At 39.4% G+C, this 17,850-nt stretch overlaps 1 protein-coding gene across 1 annotated transcript in view; it reads left to right on the top strand.

The window, feature by feature from the left end:
- EFHC2 (EF-hand domain (C-terminal) containing 2) overlaps window positions 1-17,850 on the top strand; it is a 52,803-nt gene that overhangs the window by 5,678 nt on the left and 29,275 nt on the right. Inside the window, exons 3-6 of the mRNA XM_009893287.1 lie at window positions 6,895-7,118; window positions 10,040-10,291; window positions 11,881-11,991; window positions 12,321-12,459. Coding sequence (XP_009891589.1) covers window positions 6,895-7,118; window positions 10,040-10,291; window positions 11,881-11,991; window positions 12,321-12,459 — 726 coding nt within the window. The remainder of the gene's footprint in view (window positions 1-6,894; window positions 7,119-10,039; window positions 10,292-11,880; window positions 11,992-12,320; window positions 12,460-17,850) is intronic.

Here is a 17,850-nt window from a genome sequence, read left to right as displayed (position 1 = left end):
TTTAATTCAGAGGAATCTTGTCCTACTCCTACCTGGACAAGTGCTTTTTCAAGACCCGAAGAAAAGCATGTTGGATCTCTTTTCTTGGGAACTTGCAAGTTACTTATCCCCTCCCTGCACTCGTGTATGACGCCAGAGACATCATCAGGTTTAGGCTTTCCTTGACTTGTGTGTCACAGGAGTGGGAGCGGCTGTTTCTGGATTTTGTGGCTTAGAACAAATGAGCATCGACAAAGGAAGTACAGTTAACCTGAGGGGCAGAGGCAGTGTCTTTGAGAGGGAAGGTGGAAGCCACGTTCATTAGAGCAGAGTAAAGAAAATTCAAAGCAGATTCCTTTGAATCTAGCTATAGTAATGAGTTGTTTTCATTGTCTTTGTTGTATGGCTTGTGCAGACTGCCCCTTCAGGCCTCATGTGCCTGGCAGTCTAGTCATGATCCTGCAGTGACAGGAATGCTTCAGTTTTCCTCCATTTCCTTGGTTGTATCTTATGTTAATGGTTTTGGAGTCACCTTTGTGAACTGAACAGTGTAGAGAGAAACAAGAATTCTCTCCGTCTTCCATGCAAGGGCAGGTTTAGATTAAACATTAGGAAGAAGTTTTTCACTTTAAGGGTGGTAAGGCACTGCAACAGGTTGCCCAGAGAGGTTGTTGAGGCCCCATCCCTGGAGGTGTTCAAGGCCAGGCTGGACGTGGCCTTGGGCAACCTGGTCTAGTCAGAGGTGTCCCTGCCCATGGCAGAGAGGTTGGAAGTTGGAGTTAGGTGGGTCCTTTCCAACCTAAACCATTCTATGATTCTATGATTCTATGTTTTGAAGGCCTTTACAGCTTTGTATGAGTACTTTATGTGGGATAAATGAGTATACGCAAAATATTAAACTGATGGATTAAAAAGAAAATTTCCAAGATCTCAAAAGTGCACTTAATTTGTTTGTTGCTGGTACCTGGGCTGGTAAGGAAGCTCTGTATATTGATTGTGTTTGGGAATGAAGAGATACTGTAGATTGAAAACACCAGGGACTATTTGGGGTGTGTTTAGGCATCACAGTTGATGAGATCATCTGGGGCCTATACTTTATCATAAACAGCTACATAAATATTCTCGTTATCCTAGAGATTAATAGGATGTAGAGGGAAAAAGGTGGTGGAGATGCCTATCAGAGCATTCTTTACTCGCATGCGCTTGGGCAGTGGCTTCATGCTCCACAACTGAAGAACAACCACAAAGTTGTAATGTTAAAGGCACTAAATATTTGTTGTTGAATAAATGCAAAAGCAGTGTTTCTTAAAAAGAAAACCCAAACAAATAACTGCTAGTCTTATTCCATTTTCAATTAAGAATTGGCCTGTTGCCTCTTTTATTATAATTATATATATCTCTTACGTTACTCAAATTCCCTGTCCTGACTGGGAATTTGTAGGCCTAAGAACAACAGGAGTGTAACTATCTGCATTGTGAAGCTGGTAAACTGAAGCACAAAGGAATGAAAATCTTGCCCGTCATCATGCACAAAAGATTGTTAACAGTATGAGGAACTGAACAGAACTGAAGTTCAGGATCTTAACCATAATGCTGTCCTCCGCATCTCTGCTGAAATACAACATTTCAGTTAATTAAAAGGCCAGGGGTTTGTAGAGGACAGTTCAACTGTAGGAAACCTTGGGTTGTTGAAAGGCAAACTGCACTGAACAAAAGAGGACAGGTGTGGGTATGTGGGTGAAGAAAGAAATGTGGGAACATCAGGAGCAGGATAGGCTCAGTCTATGTGAACAAGTTGGGGAGTGGCCGTGGCAGGAAAGGGGTTGTGTAAAGGAGGAGTGGCAAAAAAACACGATGGAAAAAGTAGAATTGAACTGTTGAAGGCAGAAGGTGGTGGTGACCTTAACTTGGATGTTTACCCTGGCGGAAAAGGTGTAAAATAGACAGCTCAAATGGCTGTTCTTGGGAGTCTTCTTGCAGAGTAGATATAGCAGTGGTGGGGCAGATCAAAGGCAGGTGGTAGAGTAGATCAAAGGTATATCTTCTTCACTTGGCTGCTTAATGCCTTGAGGCCACGTGATTACCAGTGCTTGTGCTGTAACCCACAAATGAGACCTTGATGGTCTGAACGGGTGTCTCTGGGCATGGTGGGATCAGAGAAACGTAGTCGTTTCCCACTGTACTCTCCACTGTGGGTAGCTCTTGTGGCTTTGCAGAAAAAAACCTTGGAGGGGCTTATGGACTGCAGGAAGATTTGGTGAAGGAGTAGCTGTCAAAGAAGTTAGAAGAATTTCTAAGTTTGGTTATGATTTTACAAAACTAAAACAAATTGGCTTCAGAAAAAAAAAGCCAGAAAATGTGCTTTGACTGTTGGTCAAAATCTCAGAGTGACACAGTAAATGATCTGTGGGAAATGTATTTCAGTGACTTTAAAAAAGAGCATTATGGAACTGTCTGCTGTACTTGGACATGAATTTGGACAGATAAGGTTGCTATCAAATAACTGAAATTTAAACTTCATTTAATTTTGGAAACTGCCTTCCTATAGTTTGAACTTTGGAAAATGTTAGAAGCATTAGAAGAAATATATACAAACAGAGAAATTCAGTGCAAAACAAAAAGGAATGCAGAGGCCAGGCTGAACTTGAGAAACCAGAATCAAAGCAAAAAATACCAGGACAATCAAAGTGCACAAAAACTAAATAAAGATAAGGGAGTACAGAGTGAAGAGATGGACAGTAAACTTGTTCACATAACAAACTCCACTGTGTTCTTCCAGAGCCAGAACGCTAATTATTTTTCCTGTATAGAAAGAAATTCTCCTGAAGAGAGCCAGGCTAGATATGGCAGTGCAAGTGTTTTGTAGATCTAATTCCCAGTTAACAGGACCGTGGCTGGCTGATACTGTCTTATCAAAAGGTCATTTATGTCCCATGGGACTGACTGTAGCTTCCAGTGCAATCCAGGCCCTGCAAGCTGGAGCAGAGTGGAGCAGCTGGCTGGTTTCCCCAAGGTCAGCCAGCTGAAAAAGAGAATGGAGCTGCTTGCTGGCTGGCTTCCCAAGGCCGGCTGGCTGAAGAGGAAAGTAAAAGCGGGAAAGTGAAGTTGCAGTCAGCTCCTCCACTATAACTGATTATCTAAGAGTTTAAGACCTCCCCTGAGGCCTTGAAATAATTGTGATTTTGCCATGCTTGATGGTGGCCAAATCATGACCTTGCTATGTTCTGAGGTGGGTCAATAAGTGAATGTAAGAAGCTCCCTTGTTTATTGGGGTGAATTCTTTGTGTTGCAGGAATAGGAGTGGTTGCTTCTCCTCCTTTCTGTGCAAGCAGTCAAAGAGTGTACAAACTCCAGGTGTTACCCATTCCTCTCCTCTCTCTAATGCACTCTTGAGTAGTGCAGAGGGAATCAGAAAGCTGTGCTGACGAAATTCTTGATACCACTTTATTTTTTCTGCAAAGCAGTGTAGCAGCAGAGACCAAATCATTTGCTGTGTGGTTTCATAAGCTGCCCCATAGTCAAAAGGCCGTCACTACTATTAAGGTCTCCCTAAGCTGCTGCTGTAGTTGCCAAATAGTCAGAAGCCCTGAAAGAAAAGAAGATATGCTACAAATTATAGAGTGGGAATGCGATGCCACCACCACTGTCAGAGAAAGGCAGTACCCCAACTCCCCATTACAAGAGCACAGTAGAAGAGAGCTTTAGCCTAGCCAGATGCAAATATTTAAAATATTGGTGGTGGTGCAGTAGGATAGCCTGTTCAATAAACTGACAAAGGATGAAAGAAACATCAAGAATAGCCATTCTCCTATGACAATCTGTGGCAAATTTCTAGAAGTAGAAATGTAATTCTTTTCTAGAAGGAAGGACAATTTAAAAAATGCTGAGTACTAACTTCAACTGATCAGGTTTTACTGAATTTGAAATTCAACAATATAAAATCTATTCTCTACATGTGTAGATCAGGCACAGTGATACCTAATAAAAGCAAAGGATTGCTAGAGGTATTATCTTTACAAGACATTTTCCATTGGAAAAAAAGTTCTTATCCCTCAGAACAAAGTGGGTTTGTGTATTATACTTTGAAAAGTGATATGAAAAACTAGCTGAAGGCTTATTCACCAGTTCTGAGGTGAATATACCCTCAGAAAACACCTCATATTAGAAAATTGTCAACCATTATGTTTTCACTAACATGATTATTCAACAGGATTTGCATTGTTCTGCATTTATGCGGAAGATTGTTCTGTCTTAGCATGTTATCTATTGATTTTTGTAGGAGTGACCTAAGGATTACCCAAAATCAGGTAACATATTTTAATGTCTGTGGTTTTGCTAACGATAATGTAATGAAGTTTTACATCACGTTAAAATGTGCTAATTACCATGTTTTCTAACTAACATCTCCGTGAGGATGCATCTTAAATATGTGTATGTTTAAGCAGATAGAGGTTCAAATTTATTTTACAGTCAAAGGTCAGTTACCAGAATGTCAGATTTGGTAAATGTGAAACATCAGGATGCTGACCAGGTCTTAAATAATTATTTTAGTGGGAACGTAAAGTGAATCTGCTTTGTTGCTTTATTCCCCTGAAAAATGAAGGGTATGTTTTCATTGTAAGAGTTAGAATTTAACAGACAACTCTGATAATGTAGTAGTGGAAGTTACTTCATACAGATTAGTCCCTAGGGAAATGAAGTGAACAATAAAGAATTTCCATGGACTAACTCAGAAATAAGGCCATTCAAACACCAAACAAAGTCACACAGTGATATCTTTCTCCTTCCTCCTCTGCCTCTCTTCATCCCTTCTCTCCCCAGGCCCTCCTCCACCCCCACCTACTCCCAAAACAAAATAGCAGCGCTGGAAAACCATCAAACGGGACTCAGTGGGAAACACTACCAGATGCACAGCTGAAGGGCACTGGAAAGAGATCCAGCTCTGTAGTGAGAGATAATGAGACAGACCTTTTAGATAATTGTGTCTAGTAAACTATTACTGTAGTAGTAGGTTAGTACTGGAACTATTATTAGTTTTGGAATTTTTGTGTGTTTACTGCTGTCTTAAAATTGCATCTTTTATAATTACTGTAATTTTAAAGTTGTTGGGAACCTATGGTGGCAAGGAATTATTATAATAGTATGTGTTGGTTGTTTCTGTCTGGTCTTAACCAGTGGGTATCTGTGTTATAAAGCTGGTGCTACAGAGGTGTCTGGGTTGGTAAGCACAGCAAAAAGCCTAAGATTGAAGACTAGACCATCTTTTTATTCTCTGCAGGGCATTTTCACACAACTATACTGAGATATTGATGTGGCAAAACTGTCACTGTTGTCTTTTTTGTTCTCTCATCATGTTGAAAAGAAGAGTTTAGACCCAGCTTTGCTAGTCTGCTGTTCTTTGTGAACCTCAGTCAGAATAAATCATAGCTTGTCATACAGGCAGCTGCGTACCTTTCTTTAATGTATGCGTTACATATTTGTTTAACCTACTGGGGCTGTAGCTTATAAGTTGTTTCTAAAACACTTGTAGTATCACAGAATTGTTGAAGTTGGAAGGGATATCTTAAGATTGTCTAGTCCAACCCCCGCCTTTTAAGTGTCTCCAAGAATGGAGACTCTACAACCTTTTTGGACAGCCTCTTCCGGTGTTTCATCACCCTCACAGTAAAAAAGTGTTTTCTTGTGTTCAGATGGAATTTTGTATCTTTTAATTTGTGCCCATTGCCTCTTGTCCTATCAGTGGGCACCACAGAGAAGAGTCTGGCTCCATCTTCTTCATTCCCTCCCATGAGTTATTTAAAAATGTTGATAAGATTCCTCCCCCCCCCAACCCCCAAGCCATCTCTGCTCCAGGCTGAACAGACCCAGCTCTCTCAACCATTCCATATGAGAGATGGTCTCTTAATCATGATCAGTGCGTACTTTTGAAGCATTACCCATTTCATCAATATATTTGTGAGTTTTCAGCTGATAGACCAATAGCAGATCCCTTCTCTTTTAATGTGGTAAATGTAAAAAAAAAAAAATACTCCCAGAAAAACAGTCCTTTCATTTAAAGACTATCAAGGAGAAAATTTAAGTGTGTACTTACTTTAACAAAGTTAAAATGTCTTTCTTTTTTCTTTATTCTTTTTATTTTCCCTTTCTTTTTCTTTTGGATGGTGTTCCTGTTATACTATGGGTTATGAGTTCCTGGCTCTGTATTTCGGAGATGGATCAACATACACATTTCTTTACTGCAGCACAGCAATCAGCCCAAGTCATCTCAATTGTCTCAACTTTAATTTTGCTCCTTTAGGAAGCTCAGTTGAATGCACCTCTTTCCATGCTTGATAGATTAGATTTTTTTCCTTGGTGGGGCACTTTTTTTCTCTAACCTTAGCTATGTATGGCTCTCCACACCCTGCAGAGCATAGACAAATCTAGTCCCTCTCATACATCGGTGCCACATGGGTTTTTTGCACAACTTTTTGTGTTTTTTTTAAAAAGAATAATTAATGGTAGTAATGACTACTGCTTTGCTTCTCAGAAAAAGTGAAAAAGACATCTCTAATCATAATGAGAGCAGTGTCTTTGCTATTCTTGTTGAAAAAATACTAACCTGTTATGTTTCCAGCAACACGGGGGATTTATTCCAGTAGCTTCCTCTTTGCTTCAGAAGGTGCTAATTTTCTATATTAATTTAAGTCAAATACTAGAACTTAAGGTTCTAGAAGATAATCATTGTAAAGTATTGTTGTTAACAGATAGGATCCTCTTACCTAATAGTTCTTTTGCTGAATGAAGGGTAATTTTGTTTCTCCCGTATGATTTCATCTATTTTGTTCATATCAGCATAGAAAATGAGCAAGTCTGTAAAGTGATCCTTAGAGCAGAGGATATTGACTCTATGAATTTGTTCTAATTCTTTTACAGGAACTATTGTTCGACGACATCGGATTCCACTTCCTCCTCCTCATGAAGATCAGTTCTATACTATAGATCATTTTAATATCAACATAGAAGTAATCCTTTATGCACGCAGATATAAGATTATAGATTGTGACCAGTTTACAAAAAATTTCCTGAGGAAGATGGGAGTTAGATTAAATCCTCCCGCAGATCGTCCAGATGACCTGTACACCAAAGAACGGCAAAAGGTCAGTGATAGCAAAAACTTTATTTTAATAAAAGTACCATTGCTGTTAGTAATATGTATTATATAAAATAGTTCTGTAATAGCAAATAGAAAGTATGCAGAGGTAGTTATTTAAACATAATGAATCACAAGAGAAAACTTGCTTTTTAAAATTTTATTATATGGCTCATTGTACTAACATAGTGAAGTCCCAGATATAACTGATTTTCTCCTCATGTGTTGACACACCTGTTGAAACAAATCAAAATTAATTGGTAAAAATAAAATAAACCTTCCTGCATTAAACTGAAAAGAAAAAAAAATGGACTTGTATGTTTTACTTATGATTTTGTTTAGGCTAATTTAATCTGTGATTCTGTGATTCTGTGTTTAAAGGAAGATCTAATTGGAATTGTGGCTCAAGCACTTCCATGGCTTCCTGCAGACTCACTCACGTGGTCTATTCATATGTCAATTTTCATCTCTACCCCACATGTTATTAACAGCTCTTTGCATGTGTAAAGTAACTTCTCCTGCCACACAGAACCCAGCAGTCTGCAGTTTAAAGACGTGAGGTTTTATTTCAATGCAGTTCCCTCTTTTATGAGTATATGGGAATGCATACACACGTCCCCCAAAAATCTCACTCGCAGCTCCTAAATGCGATGTGGATTCCTCTCTGCAGGATTTGGGGTCTTTTCTCTGAGAATAGTAGTGGGAGTGATGTTTTATGTAGGAGATGAGATAATAACAGTTTCTTTCTCTTCTGTTTTTCTTTATTAATATGAGTGCAGATGGTACTGTATTTTTTTCTTGACCTGACTCTGTTAGGACTGTTGGCCTATGATATGGAGCCTATTGTGATAGATCCAGTCTAGTACTCTGAGAGCAACAAATACTCCATGTGTCTGTTGCATTCACCTTAATCCTCTTTTTTTCCAGAGAAATTCACCTTAATTTCCAGAGAAAACTGCTGCAGCCCTCAGCAGCAAAAATGCAAGGTAGTTATCACTGAGATGTGTAGGACCATTTGCCGTCTTTGAGGCACTCTTAGGCCAACGTGTTGGTTTCACTTACTTTATGCTTTCACGCTTTTTGCAGTCCCCCCGTGAAAAGTAGTGTTTGTAATATGTCTCCTGGTTCTCTGTAGTGGTGAATCAGGCTGGCCATGGGTTGCTTTTCCCTTACTCAGGCCTTGTAGGTAACAGTTGTATATTAACATATGCTGAGTTGTCTTGATATTGTCAGACAATGTCAGCATTATTTATGGTACAGGACCATTTGCTTAGATCTTTTTTTTTTGTTTTGTTTTGTTTTTTCGGAAAAGCAACAAGCAAAACATTCAAGTATTCTGCGTGTGTGTATCTAAAGAGAATGGAGAGGGGAAAAAAACGTTTCAGAAATAATAGAATCAAAAGACCAAGTATTACTGAAATCTATGTCTTAACATCCACAGTTGTTGAGAAATTACAGCAAAGTTACCTAGCAAATTCTGGCTGCTTTATGCTGCTACTTTCCTGTGACTAATTTGAGGAAGGTAATTTTTCTTATTTGTTAAGGGTGGATTGCTCTGGACTGCTTTGAGCAAAATTAAATGGGTTTGCCCCAGACTTCTAATAGTGCAGATGGACAGAAAATGAAGGTACAAAAGAAAGGAAAGTATACAATGAGACCAGTGATCTATTTTCTTGATAGAAAATCAAGACCCTTAGATTCATACTTCTGTATTGCTGGAGATGAATTCCCATGGATAATGATATTATCTGGCTCCCTGGCTGTATTTCGTTGCTTGTTGCATCTTCAAGGGTCAGGAAGGAAGAAAGATAGTACTAGGATGGTAAATACCATGCATACGAGCATGATGATGCCTGAAATGGAAAGAATGCTGCAGACCAGCAAGGACATTGGCAGGCAAAACTTGGTTCTGCTCTCCTTATTTTAAGATTTGATGCTCTGAAAGAATGGGCCTTTTCCCTCTCCTGTTTTTAAGGCTAGAAGATGTATCATTGGATAAATAGAAATTTAGACAATGATATAAACTGCCCATGGGCAACAGTTCTTTCTGTTCGGACAGCTCAGCTTACATTGTCTCATTGATGTCTGTCACCATTCTCTTTTGGAAGCAATTTTGTAGAATTTTGTAGATTAGAACTCTCTTGCCCCTTTAACACACTTTGGACATGATGGATTTTGACTTAGGAGAAACACCCTGTTCAGGTCACCATTTATATATGTGATTGTAACTGACAGTATGTAAATGCAATCCTCAGATTGGATCATCATTCTGGGATCCGATTTAATGCAGTGCTACTGGTTTTGCAGCATCCATGACTGTAAATAGCATCTTGTTATAGATCACATCAGCTGGAATATATCTTTAGTTTGAAATTTGCTATTCCTTTTCAGACTTCTGTGTGTATATTGGGAGAAGAACATACTTACCCAGTACCTGCTAACTGTATGACATGAATCGAAAGTTAATTAGCTGTGTTTTAAAGCTAAAGGAAAGAAAACACCAAAGGGAAAGCAAAGAATTCTTTATACCACATCATCTATAAAAAAATAATTTTCAAGGAAGTAAATCAGGCAGGGTGGTGCTGTTTGGAGTTGTAGTCATCAGTTACCATGGGCAATTTGTTGAAAATGTGAGCTGTACTATAAATAATTTAACAATTCTCTGATCTAAAGGACCTTATTGCAAGAAAAACAAGGATCAAAACCATTCCAAAATTGTTTTCATATATTTTCTGATGGCACAGCAACCCTGTAAATAGTTCTTTGGTAATGGCATAAAATAGCGTTTCATGTATTGTAATTGTGTGGTGTGATTTGAAAATCCTAAAAGCATATTCTAAGATTAGGTGGTACCTTGCAGTTTGGTATCCTGTTTTTAAGAGCAAATAATTAAAAAGGTGTTCCTCTTCATTTCTCCTTTAACTGCAGATTCTGGATAGTATGAAGCCATTACGCCCCTATGAGCGCATTGACACTTTGAAACAATTTCTGGAGCACGATGGACAAGTTTTACGTTTTTTCTGTGTGTGGGATGATCCGGAATCCATGTTTCATGACCCACGGGAACTTGTTCTGCACTATTATTTGTCTGATGATACTATTGATATAAAAGAAATTATACCAGTAAATTCAGGCCGGGATACAGTTCCACTTTTCCTCAGAAGAGATAAGCTTCCAAAGGTGAGGAATCAAAATTTCAGCTTATTTAAAATTCTTTCACTAATTAAGAAATATTAAAGGCCTTGTTTTGAAAATCCTGTAGTAGGATTGTAATGATATTTAGAAAGTGTTAGCAGAGTGTTAATCATAATTACATGATTTAGGTTGTGTACACATATTCGTATAATAACTTAATAAGTGATAGAAAAAAATAAGTTTTGGCTTGTCATGCTTAAATTAAAAGGAGAGAGAATTTAAGCGGAAAGATATGCTATGACTTCCTTTCTCCAATATTAGTGTATTAAGGTAAATGTATTAATAATGCTATGTAGTAATGGAAGTCCAGAAAAATAATTAACATTGATAAACTAGTGTAAAACTGAGGTGAATTCAGATTTGATCTGTATGACTTATATTTGGAACCTTTGGAAAAGTCTAGTTTTAGTATTCCATAACATTACTTCTTTGTAGCAAATCTAGAGTGTTTTCTTAAAATTGATTTCCTGGATTTGGGACCTTATGCAAAGCTAGTTAAAATCAATAGGAATCTGTGAACAAGCTTTGTCAGGATTAATCAGGTGCTTATTTGAGAGGGCTTCTCTCAGAGAAACTTTCAAGGGATTTGAGTCCTCTGTAACCTATTATTATTATAAAATTAATGAGCTGGGTACACTTCTGTATCGCTCCAGACAGATCCTGATGATAGAATAATGTCAACCCAAAGATGGAGTAAAATACTGGAGAATCTTTTCCCTCCTTCCCTTCTAATACTGGTAATCTGTTTGAGATGCCATAAATGTACATGAGATATTATAGTAAAAGACTTAACAGCAAAATATTACACTTTTCTCACCTTGTGCATCCTATGTTCTGAGATGCTGATTTAGCAGTGGGTCTATGTTAACAGACCCCTTCTAACATTGAAGTGCATGTTGCAATTTTAAGGGCTGGCTTCTCCTCTGATTTCAGTGGAGGTTTTGAGAAGGACACCAGAGGAGATCAGTCAAGAGTTGGGGTCTCAGGGAAGGTGGTATGACAAAATAACCCACCTTGGTCACGCTGCATCAGCGATTTGTTCATAACTTAAAAAAATGCAATGTGTTTGTATATTAAGTTTGATATTACTGAGATAAATTACTTTCATAATTTTGAAACTTGAGATAGAAACAAAGATACTAACAATTTTGCCAATAGAATCATGCTAACTTGAATCCCCTGTATTTGTGCAGTGGTTAGCACAGTAGGACCAACCCTGACTGGTTCTTTTGCTAACTACCAATCAAAGTAATAGCCGTGAGAGCAGATGTTGATAAGGATGTGTTACTTTGGATGTGCTAACCTTTGCTTTCTGTTTGCTTCCACGAAAAAGGAGACTACTCTTGGATACACAGTAAGATTCTGAATGCTGCTTCTGGCATACATACTGGCTTTTGACATATACCCTGACTTTTAGGTTTGGTAGTGTAATCTTACCTTAGGATTTACTAAAAGTTCTCCCAAGAAAATACTACAATAACAGTAAGTCTGTAAAAAAACCTGCTAGTTCCAAGGTAACTGAGTTGTCTTTCTTCACTGTTAACTGTATTAAGAGTTGGTGTCTTTTCTTGCAGTGTGCTCCCAGTGGGCTGTATCAGCCGGGGACAATCACCAGTCGCACTGTTCTCAATGTGTTTGGAAAGTTAGTAGGAAACAGAGGCCGTTACATTCTGGACAATCGTAAGGTCAGATATTATTGAATGCCTCCAGCTGTTGAATGTCATTATAGCAGTTTTTGTAATTTCTGTGGTGGTTGTCCTCTGCAACAGAGAGAGATATTTATAAAACTGCGTTGCTACTGGAGAAGAGCTCAAATGAAAACTACTGAGATTTACTGTATGTAAATTCCACATTTGTGAAAGTGAGGTAGCTTAGCATGGGGTGAAAAATACTTGCAAATGGACTGTGAAGGTTATATTTTAAGTCACACAGACTAAATGACCTGGAATTTAAGAAAGGTTGTGGGATTTTGAGATTTATAGAGCTGCCGTGTAAATGTTCCCTCTTTTATTAGACAGGAGCAGTGCATCAAGAATTTTACAGAGACAGTGACCTGAAAATAGGGGCAGTAATTAATGTTTGGGGAAGGAAGATAATACTCTGTGATTGTGATGAATTCACAAAAGAATATTACAGGACAAAGTACGGAATTGGTAAGTACTGATAATTATCCTTTCCTTATAAGCATTTTTATACTTCTGAGTTTGACAGAGCTGTCTTTGAATTTTATTACTGACAAAACATGTTCGTTAAAACCTTTAGCAATAACAATCTGTTGTAGGCTGTTAACAGCAAAGCAGTAATTTTGCAGGTGATCCAGAAGGGCTTTCTTATATGTTACTCCATTGAAAACTAACACATAACGTATATGTTCTGTTCCTAACTGCCTCTATTTTAAAACCAGAATGACAAAATAGTCATATGGATAGACTGCCAATTCTATCCTTCCCCCCTCCCATTCCAATAGCTGTGTTTGCAATCAGGAAATAATAAAGAGCATGTAGTGAGTGGGTAAGTAGAATGAGCTCAATTATTCCCCATTATACTATGTTTCATTTTATATGGATGTCAGAATCCTCACATAATAAGATTTTCTGACGCAACAGTAGTAGTCTATCACATTATTGGTTTTTACAGTGCAGTTTTGTGTATTCTGGACCATTAGAGTATGTATCCTGTGAATTCTCAGCACTGAATTCTGGAAACATTTAGCAACTATGTCCATAATGGAAAAGCATTTTAGAAATGTGTAACAATAGGGGCTTTCGTTTATCTGTCTCTGAATTCCCTCAGTCAGACTTGCTAATGGTTCTATTATGGACATCTTCCTGCAAAAACAACTTAGTTAATTTCTGGCAGTTTATTCATTCCATAAATATGTCTGACTGTTCAGAGATGGTTGGAAGAATCCTACTATGGCCTTTCTCTGACATCGTGAAACAAAATAGCTGGGTAGACTATTCTTTCAGCTTGACTTGTGATCAGATCGAGTGTAGTGTTTGGATCAAAGCTTGTCTGCTGCATTGGGGGAATTCAATGACGTAGTGCTGCCATTACAACACTAAATTTCTTAATTGGCAAAACATGTCTCATCAGGACTTTTTTATTAATAGCTTGGCATGTCTCTACCAAAATAAATCTTTTTGTACACTAGCCAATGTGTGAGGAAGCCATATTCAATAACCATAGTATTATCTATAATAATAGTGAGTCTTAACTCCAGAGATGCAAAACAGGGGGTTTGTCCCTGAGAATTTTTTCAGCCAAGACCACTGCCGCTGTTTGGCAGCAATATCCTCTGAGCAAAATATCCTGGAACAGTGAATGGGGATTTCTTACTCACGGCGGGCAATAAATGAAATGCAGCTGACCATTCTGTATCTACCAAGCAATGCAACCAAGTGTTACACAAACGCAAAGGCTCTTCCCCTCCTGTAATGCTGGCTCAGTAATTACTGGTTATGTCTCTGGATGTTAAAGATAGGCGGTTTGCAACTTAGGAGAAGTCAGAAGTTGCTGATGTGCAGAATTCTAGAAAATTGGAACCATAGGTGATCTCGTACATTCCCATTGTTCTGAGGCAGGATAGTGTATATACACAGATTGTCACTGACTGGTGTTTGTATAGCCTTTTAGCAGCATCCTCCAGTAGAGGACCTCTTTGCCTCCTGAGGTATCTTGTCCTAACTCATAGTTAGAAGTGCTGCTTACAAGCTACTCTGAAGCTGGTTTGTGTAAAATAAGTAACTTCTTTTTGTCTTACCTTTGTTGGACATTGAGAACAACTGCTCAGTATCCTTTTTTTAAAACAACCCCGTATATATTTGAACACTATTCCAATACGCACCATCTTACCACCGTACTGCCCTCCCAGGCCATTTGCTGCTGGGTGAAACCTTTCAGTCTTTCCCCATAGTCCGTTCTTTCATATCTGCGATAATTTTTGTTTTTTCTTAGTGCTCTCTCCAGTTTCTCTGCCTCCTTAACATGAAACACCCAAAGATGTGCTCTAGCTGAGACCTTTGGCCTTTGGGAGACTGGGAAGAGACTCTGGCTAACATGAAAAAAAAATCCATCTTGATGCAGCCTGTCTTGGTCACAGAAAATACACACTTTCTTAGAGCTAAGATTCTCACACTTTGCTGTGAAATTCTTTCCTGTTTTCCCCATCGGGATTGAAAAAATGTAGGTATGACTTTTTAACTGGAAGGGACTAGGAGTGGAATTAGGGTAGTTTTTGGCTTAGAAGCAGGTTTTGAGAAGCAGGTTTTGAGAGAGAAAGGCTGAAGGTTCACCTTTTATTCTTAGTGAGTTACAAATTTTGCTTGTGTCTGGTGAACATACAAGGTACTCTCAATGGGCTCGGTCCCACAAAGTGCCCAGCATTCTGCTCCCATCCAATTAAACATGGAAACGGGCTTAATTGCAGTTTGAGTCCGGGGAGACCATTTACTTGAGTAAGAGTAAGCAAATGGGTAAATTAGTTCTTACATCAAGACACAGTGTGCTCAGCACCTCACGGCATCAATCCAGCTGTTTGTTATTGTGTTTTCACATTACTCCCCTTCAATTTATACTCTTCTGCCAAAGCCATTAAAGAGGCCGACATTTATTTTTGACTCTGCAATTTCAGCATAAGTTGCTTGCCGATGGAAATTGCCCTTTAGGAGAATTAAGGGCAGTTTAGATTTCACTTAAAGTGCGTGATTATGATATCTGATATATTTCCAATGTTGGTTTTGCCTGTTTTGCTCCTTATCCTGTTTGTGAACAGCAAAGGAGAGCTTTTCCATGGGTAAACAATAGCTAATGCCCTTCAATAGGAAGCTAATGACATTACTGTCATCTAGCAGCGCTATGAATGCAAGAGAAAATGCCTTAACATGTGATATTATCTGTCCAGACTTGCTAGTGTGGCCTCAGAGAAGGAGAAGAATATTCTATAGCCATGTAGGTGGTGTGGTCACCCAGCTGAAACATGAAATATACTGATAGATGCACAGTGGGGGGAAGCTGATACTCATTCTTCTCACTTAATACAGTATCTTAGCACAGAGTTAAACATAAAGTGTAGAGTTGAGTATAAAGTGTTCTTTCTTAAATAACATATTGTTCCTGAAGGAACAAAACCAGTAAAATCTGGCTTCCGACTGATTTTTATTCAATGTCCCAGCACCTCCCAAGCCTGCCTGTTACGCCTTTTCACTGCACCCTGCGATCCCTCTCCTGTCCCAGCTCTCCTCACCCTCCCACCCCCTCATTTCTCAGGCTCCCTCTCTGACCTGCTGCCTGGGCAGAGCAGCGTGCGGGGTGATCTGCTGGCCAGTACATGTGTGCTTTTGGCCAGGCAGCTGCTGCTGGATAACAGCTGACTTCTTGTTTTTCCCTCAGTGGGGGCATTAAAGCTGCTGCCAATTTTCACTGGACTCGTCAGAGATCAGAGCCTCTCTGGTGTCTAACCTCACCCCTACACATGGTGGAGACTGAGCAGCGGCTTCTAAATATACTTGTGCATTTACAGATGCCTTTTTTTCCTCAGGTAACTGGAATAATCATGATGCAAGACTCTGTAAAAGGAGATTTTCATTGAATCAGTATAAACACTGACATGTTTTATCTGCGTGGACGCTCCTGTGAATGCTAGATTTTCTTTAATCCTGCATGTAGAAGTTGTGAAGATGGTGCTATTGCCTTTTTATTTTACTTCTTACCTAAACTGTGAAACCTCAGAGTCTCACAAATCCCAGGTCTCTGCTGTTTGTTGTACATCTCCTCTTATGTAGAGAGAACATCATGTTAACAATGGCATCCCTCCAGTTTATGGCCACCTCTTACATTGTCCAAGGCTAGTGGGATTTCTGTCTCTTGTTCTTGGCTGTAATGCTCACAGGTGTCTGTCCCCTTCCTCTGAAGGCAGAATTTCTTGCCTGCCTGCTATATACTGATACTCAGTGTGGTTATCGCTCTAATCCAAAATATCTAGCACTTGACTCTTCCTTGAACTATGTTTTTATCTAACACGAGGGCTTTCCTACAGTTCTTTGACTGAGGGCCAAGGGTAATCTTAGAATGTGTATAAAAATCTTACAGTGTATATTGAAACTGAAAGCAGACAAGCTCATTCAAGCTGGTTTAAAGCTGCCTCTGTGGCAACAAATTATTTTTGAGGAATTTAGTTTTTCGTACTAAGAAGGCTATGCCATCTTCAAATTGTTTAATGCTAAAGATGTGGCTGGAGCCATTCTGTTTCTTGCTGTTCTTAGCGCTTGTTCAAATCTCACTCAGGTTTTGATGTCGTGAGAAAAAGTTACTAGTATGTGATACATTTCATGTACTAGGTGGAAAAAACACCACAGTGCCAGCTCATCTCCTGCTGGGCATTGATTGATGCAGTAACAAGGGGTGAAACTATCCATGGGGAAAATATCTGTGCTATTCTTTCTGGAAGCAGAAATTTGTAATCCTGGACTTTCAATTTACCCTCTACTCACCGTAAATTCACATTGAAGATGGTACAGCCTGGAAGAAGAGAGCATTGATTCCCTTTTCATACTGGACAGAGGTATTTTTCTTAAGAAACGGCTATAACCTCGAGAGGTGTGCATTTGTGTGTAAACGCAAGCTGTCTGTCTGATTCTACCCTAATGGTGTGTGGCAGAGCACAGATGAAATGGGTTTTGAGCTCGGCTATGGCTGTGGGTCTACTGCACTGAGCTGGCCCTTCAAAAGTTGCAGGAATGAGTTTTTAACTAGTTTCGTAAACTGTATTTCTCCACGGCAACTTCTTCCTGAATTTCCTTGTTCAGAGGAGAGAATATGAATACATAATCCTTTAAAATCCTGGGAACTGTAGGTGGCTCGAGGCTGGATGTTTTGTGCCCAGTGAATCTAAATGAAGCCAGGTCATTTTACATCAGGGAAAGGATGGGAACCAAGGCACTGAACTTCTCTGTGAACTTCGTTTACTCCAAGCTTGGGTTATGAGGGATTTAATATGCTGTCTGGGGCTAACACAATATTCATCTTAATTTGTAGTTTCCTTTTAGTTTATAAATCTAATTTTCATCCATATGTGCTGAAGTCCATACAAAGGGAAACACTTTGGCGTTTCTAAATCGGTGCCTTACGCGTGAGTGTTAGTGTACACGCACTGTGACCTGCATGTAAACACATTAGCTTGTCTTTGGAGTTTATAACTGACTGTCCCCGCCTGTCCAAAATCTTTTGGCGGGAAGCGCATTATTTATTGGCAGCCGCGTGTCATGGAGCGGGGGTTTGTTTCTGCTGAAATACGCCCTGACAAACCTCCGGACGTTAAGGGAGAAAATGTTACTGCAGATTAACGTATTGCGTAATTTAAAAAACCAAAAACCAAAAAACGTTAAGGTTTATCAGCAGCATCAAGACCCTCATGAGAAGAACCCGAGATGGGACCTCGGCGCCGGGCGGTGAGAGGGGGGAGCGGCGCGGCGCAGGGCCGCTAGGTGGCGCTGCGGGAGCGCGGGAACCGCCCGCTGGTGCTTTCCCGCCCAGGCGCGGACGGC

This window comes from Charadrius vociferus, unplaced genomic scaffold (genome assembly GCF_000708025.1).
Source record: "Charadrius vociferus isolate BGI_N301 unplaced genomic scaffold, ASM70802v2 scaffold209, whole genome shotgun sequence".
NCBI classification, from domain to species: domain Eukaryota; kingdom Metazoa; phylum Chordata; class Aves; order Charadriiformes; family Charadriidae; genus Charadrius; species Charadrius vociferus.
This window is presented reverse-complemented; position numbering and strand designations above follow the sequence as displayed.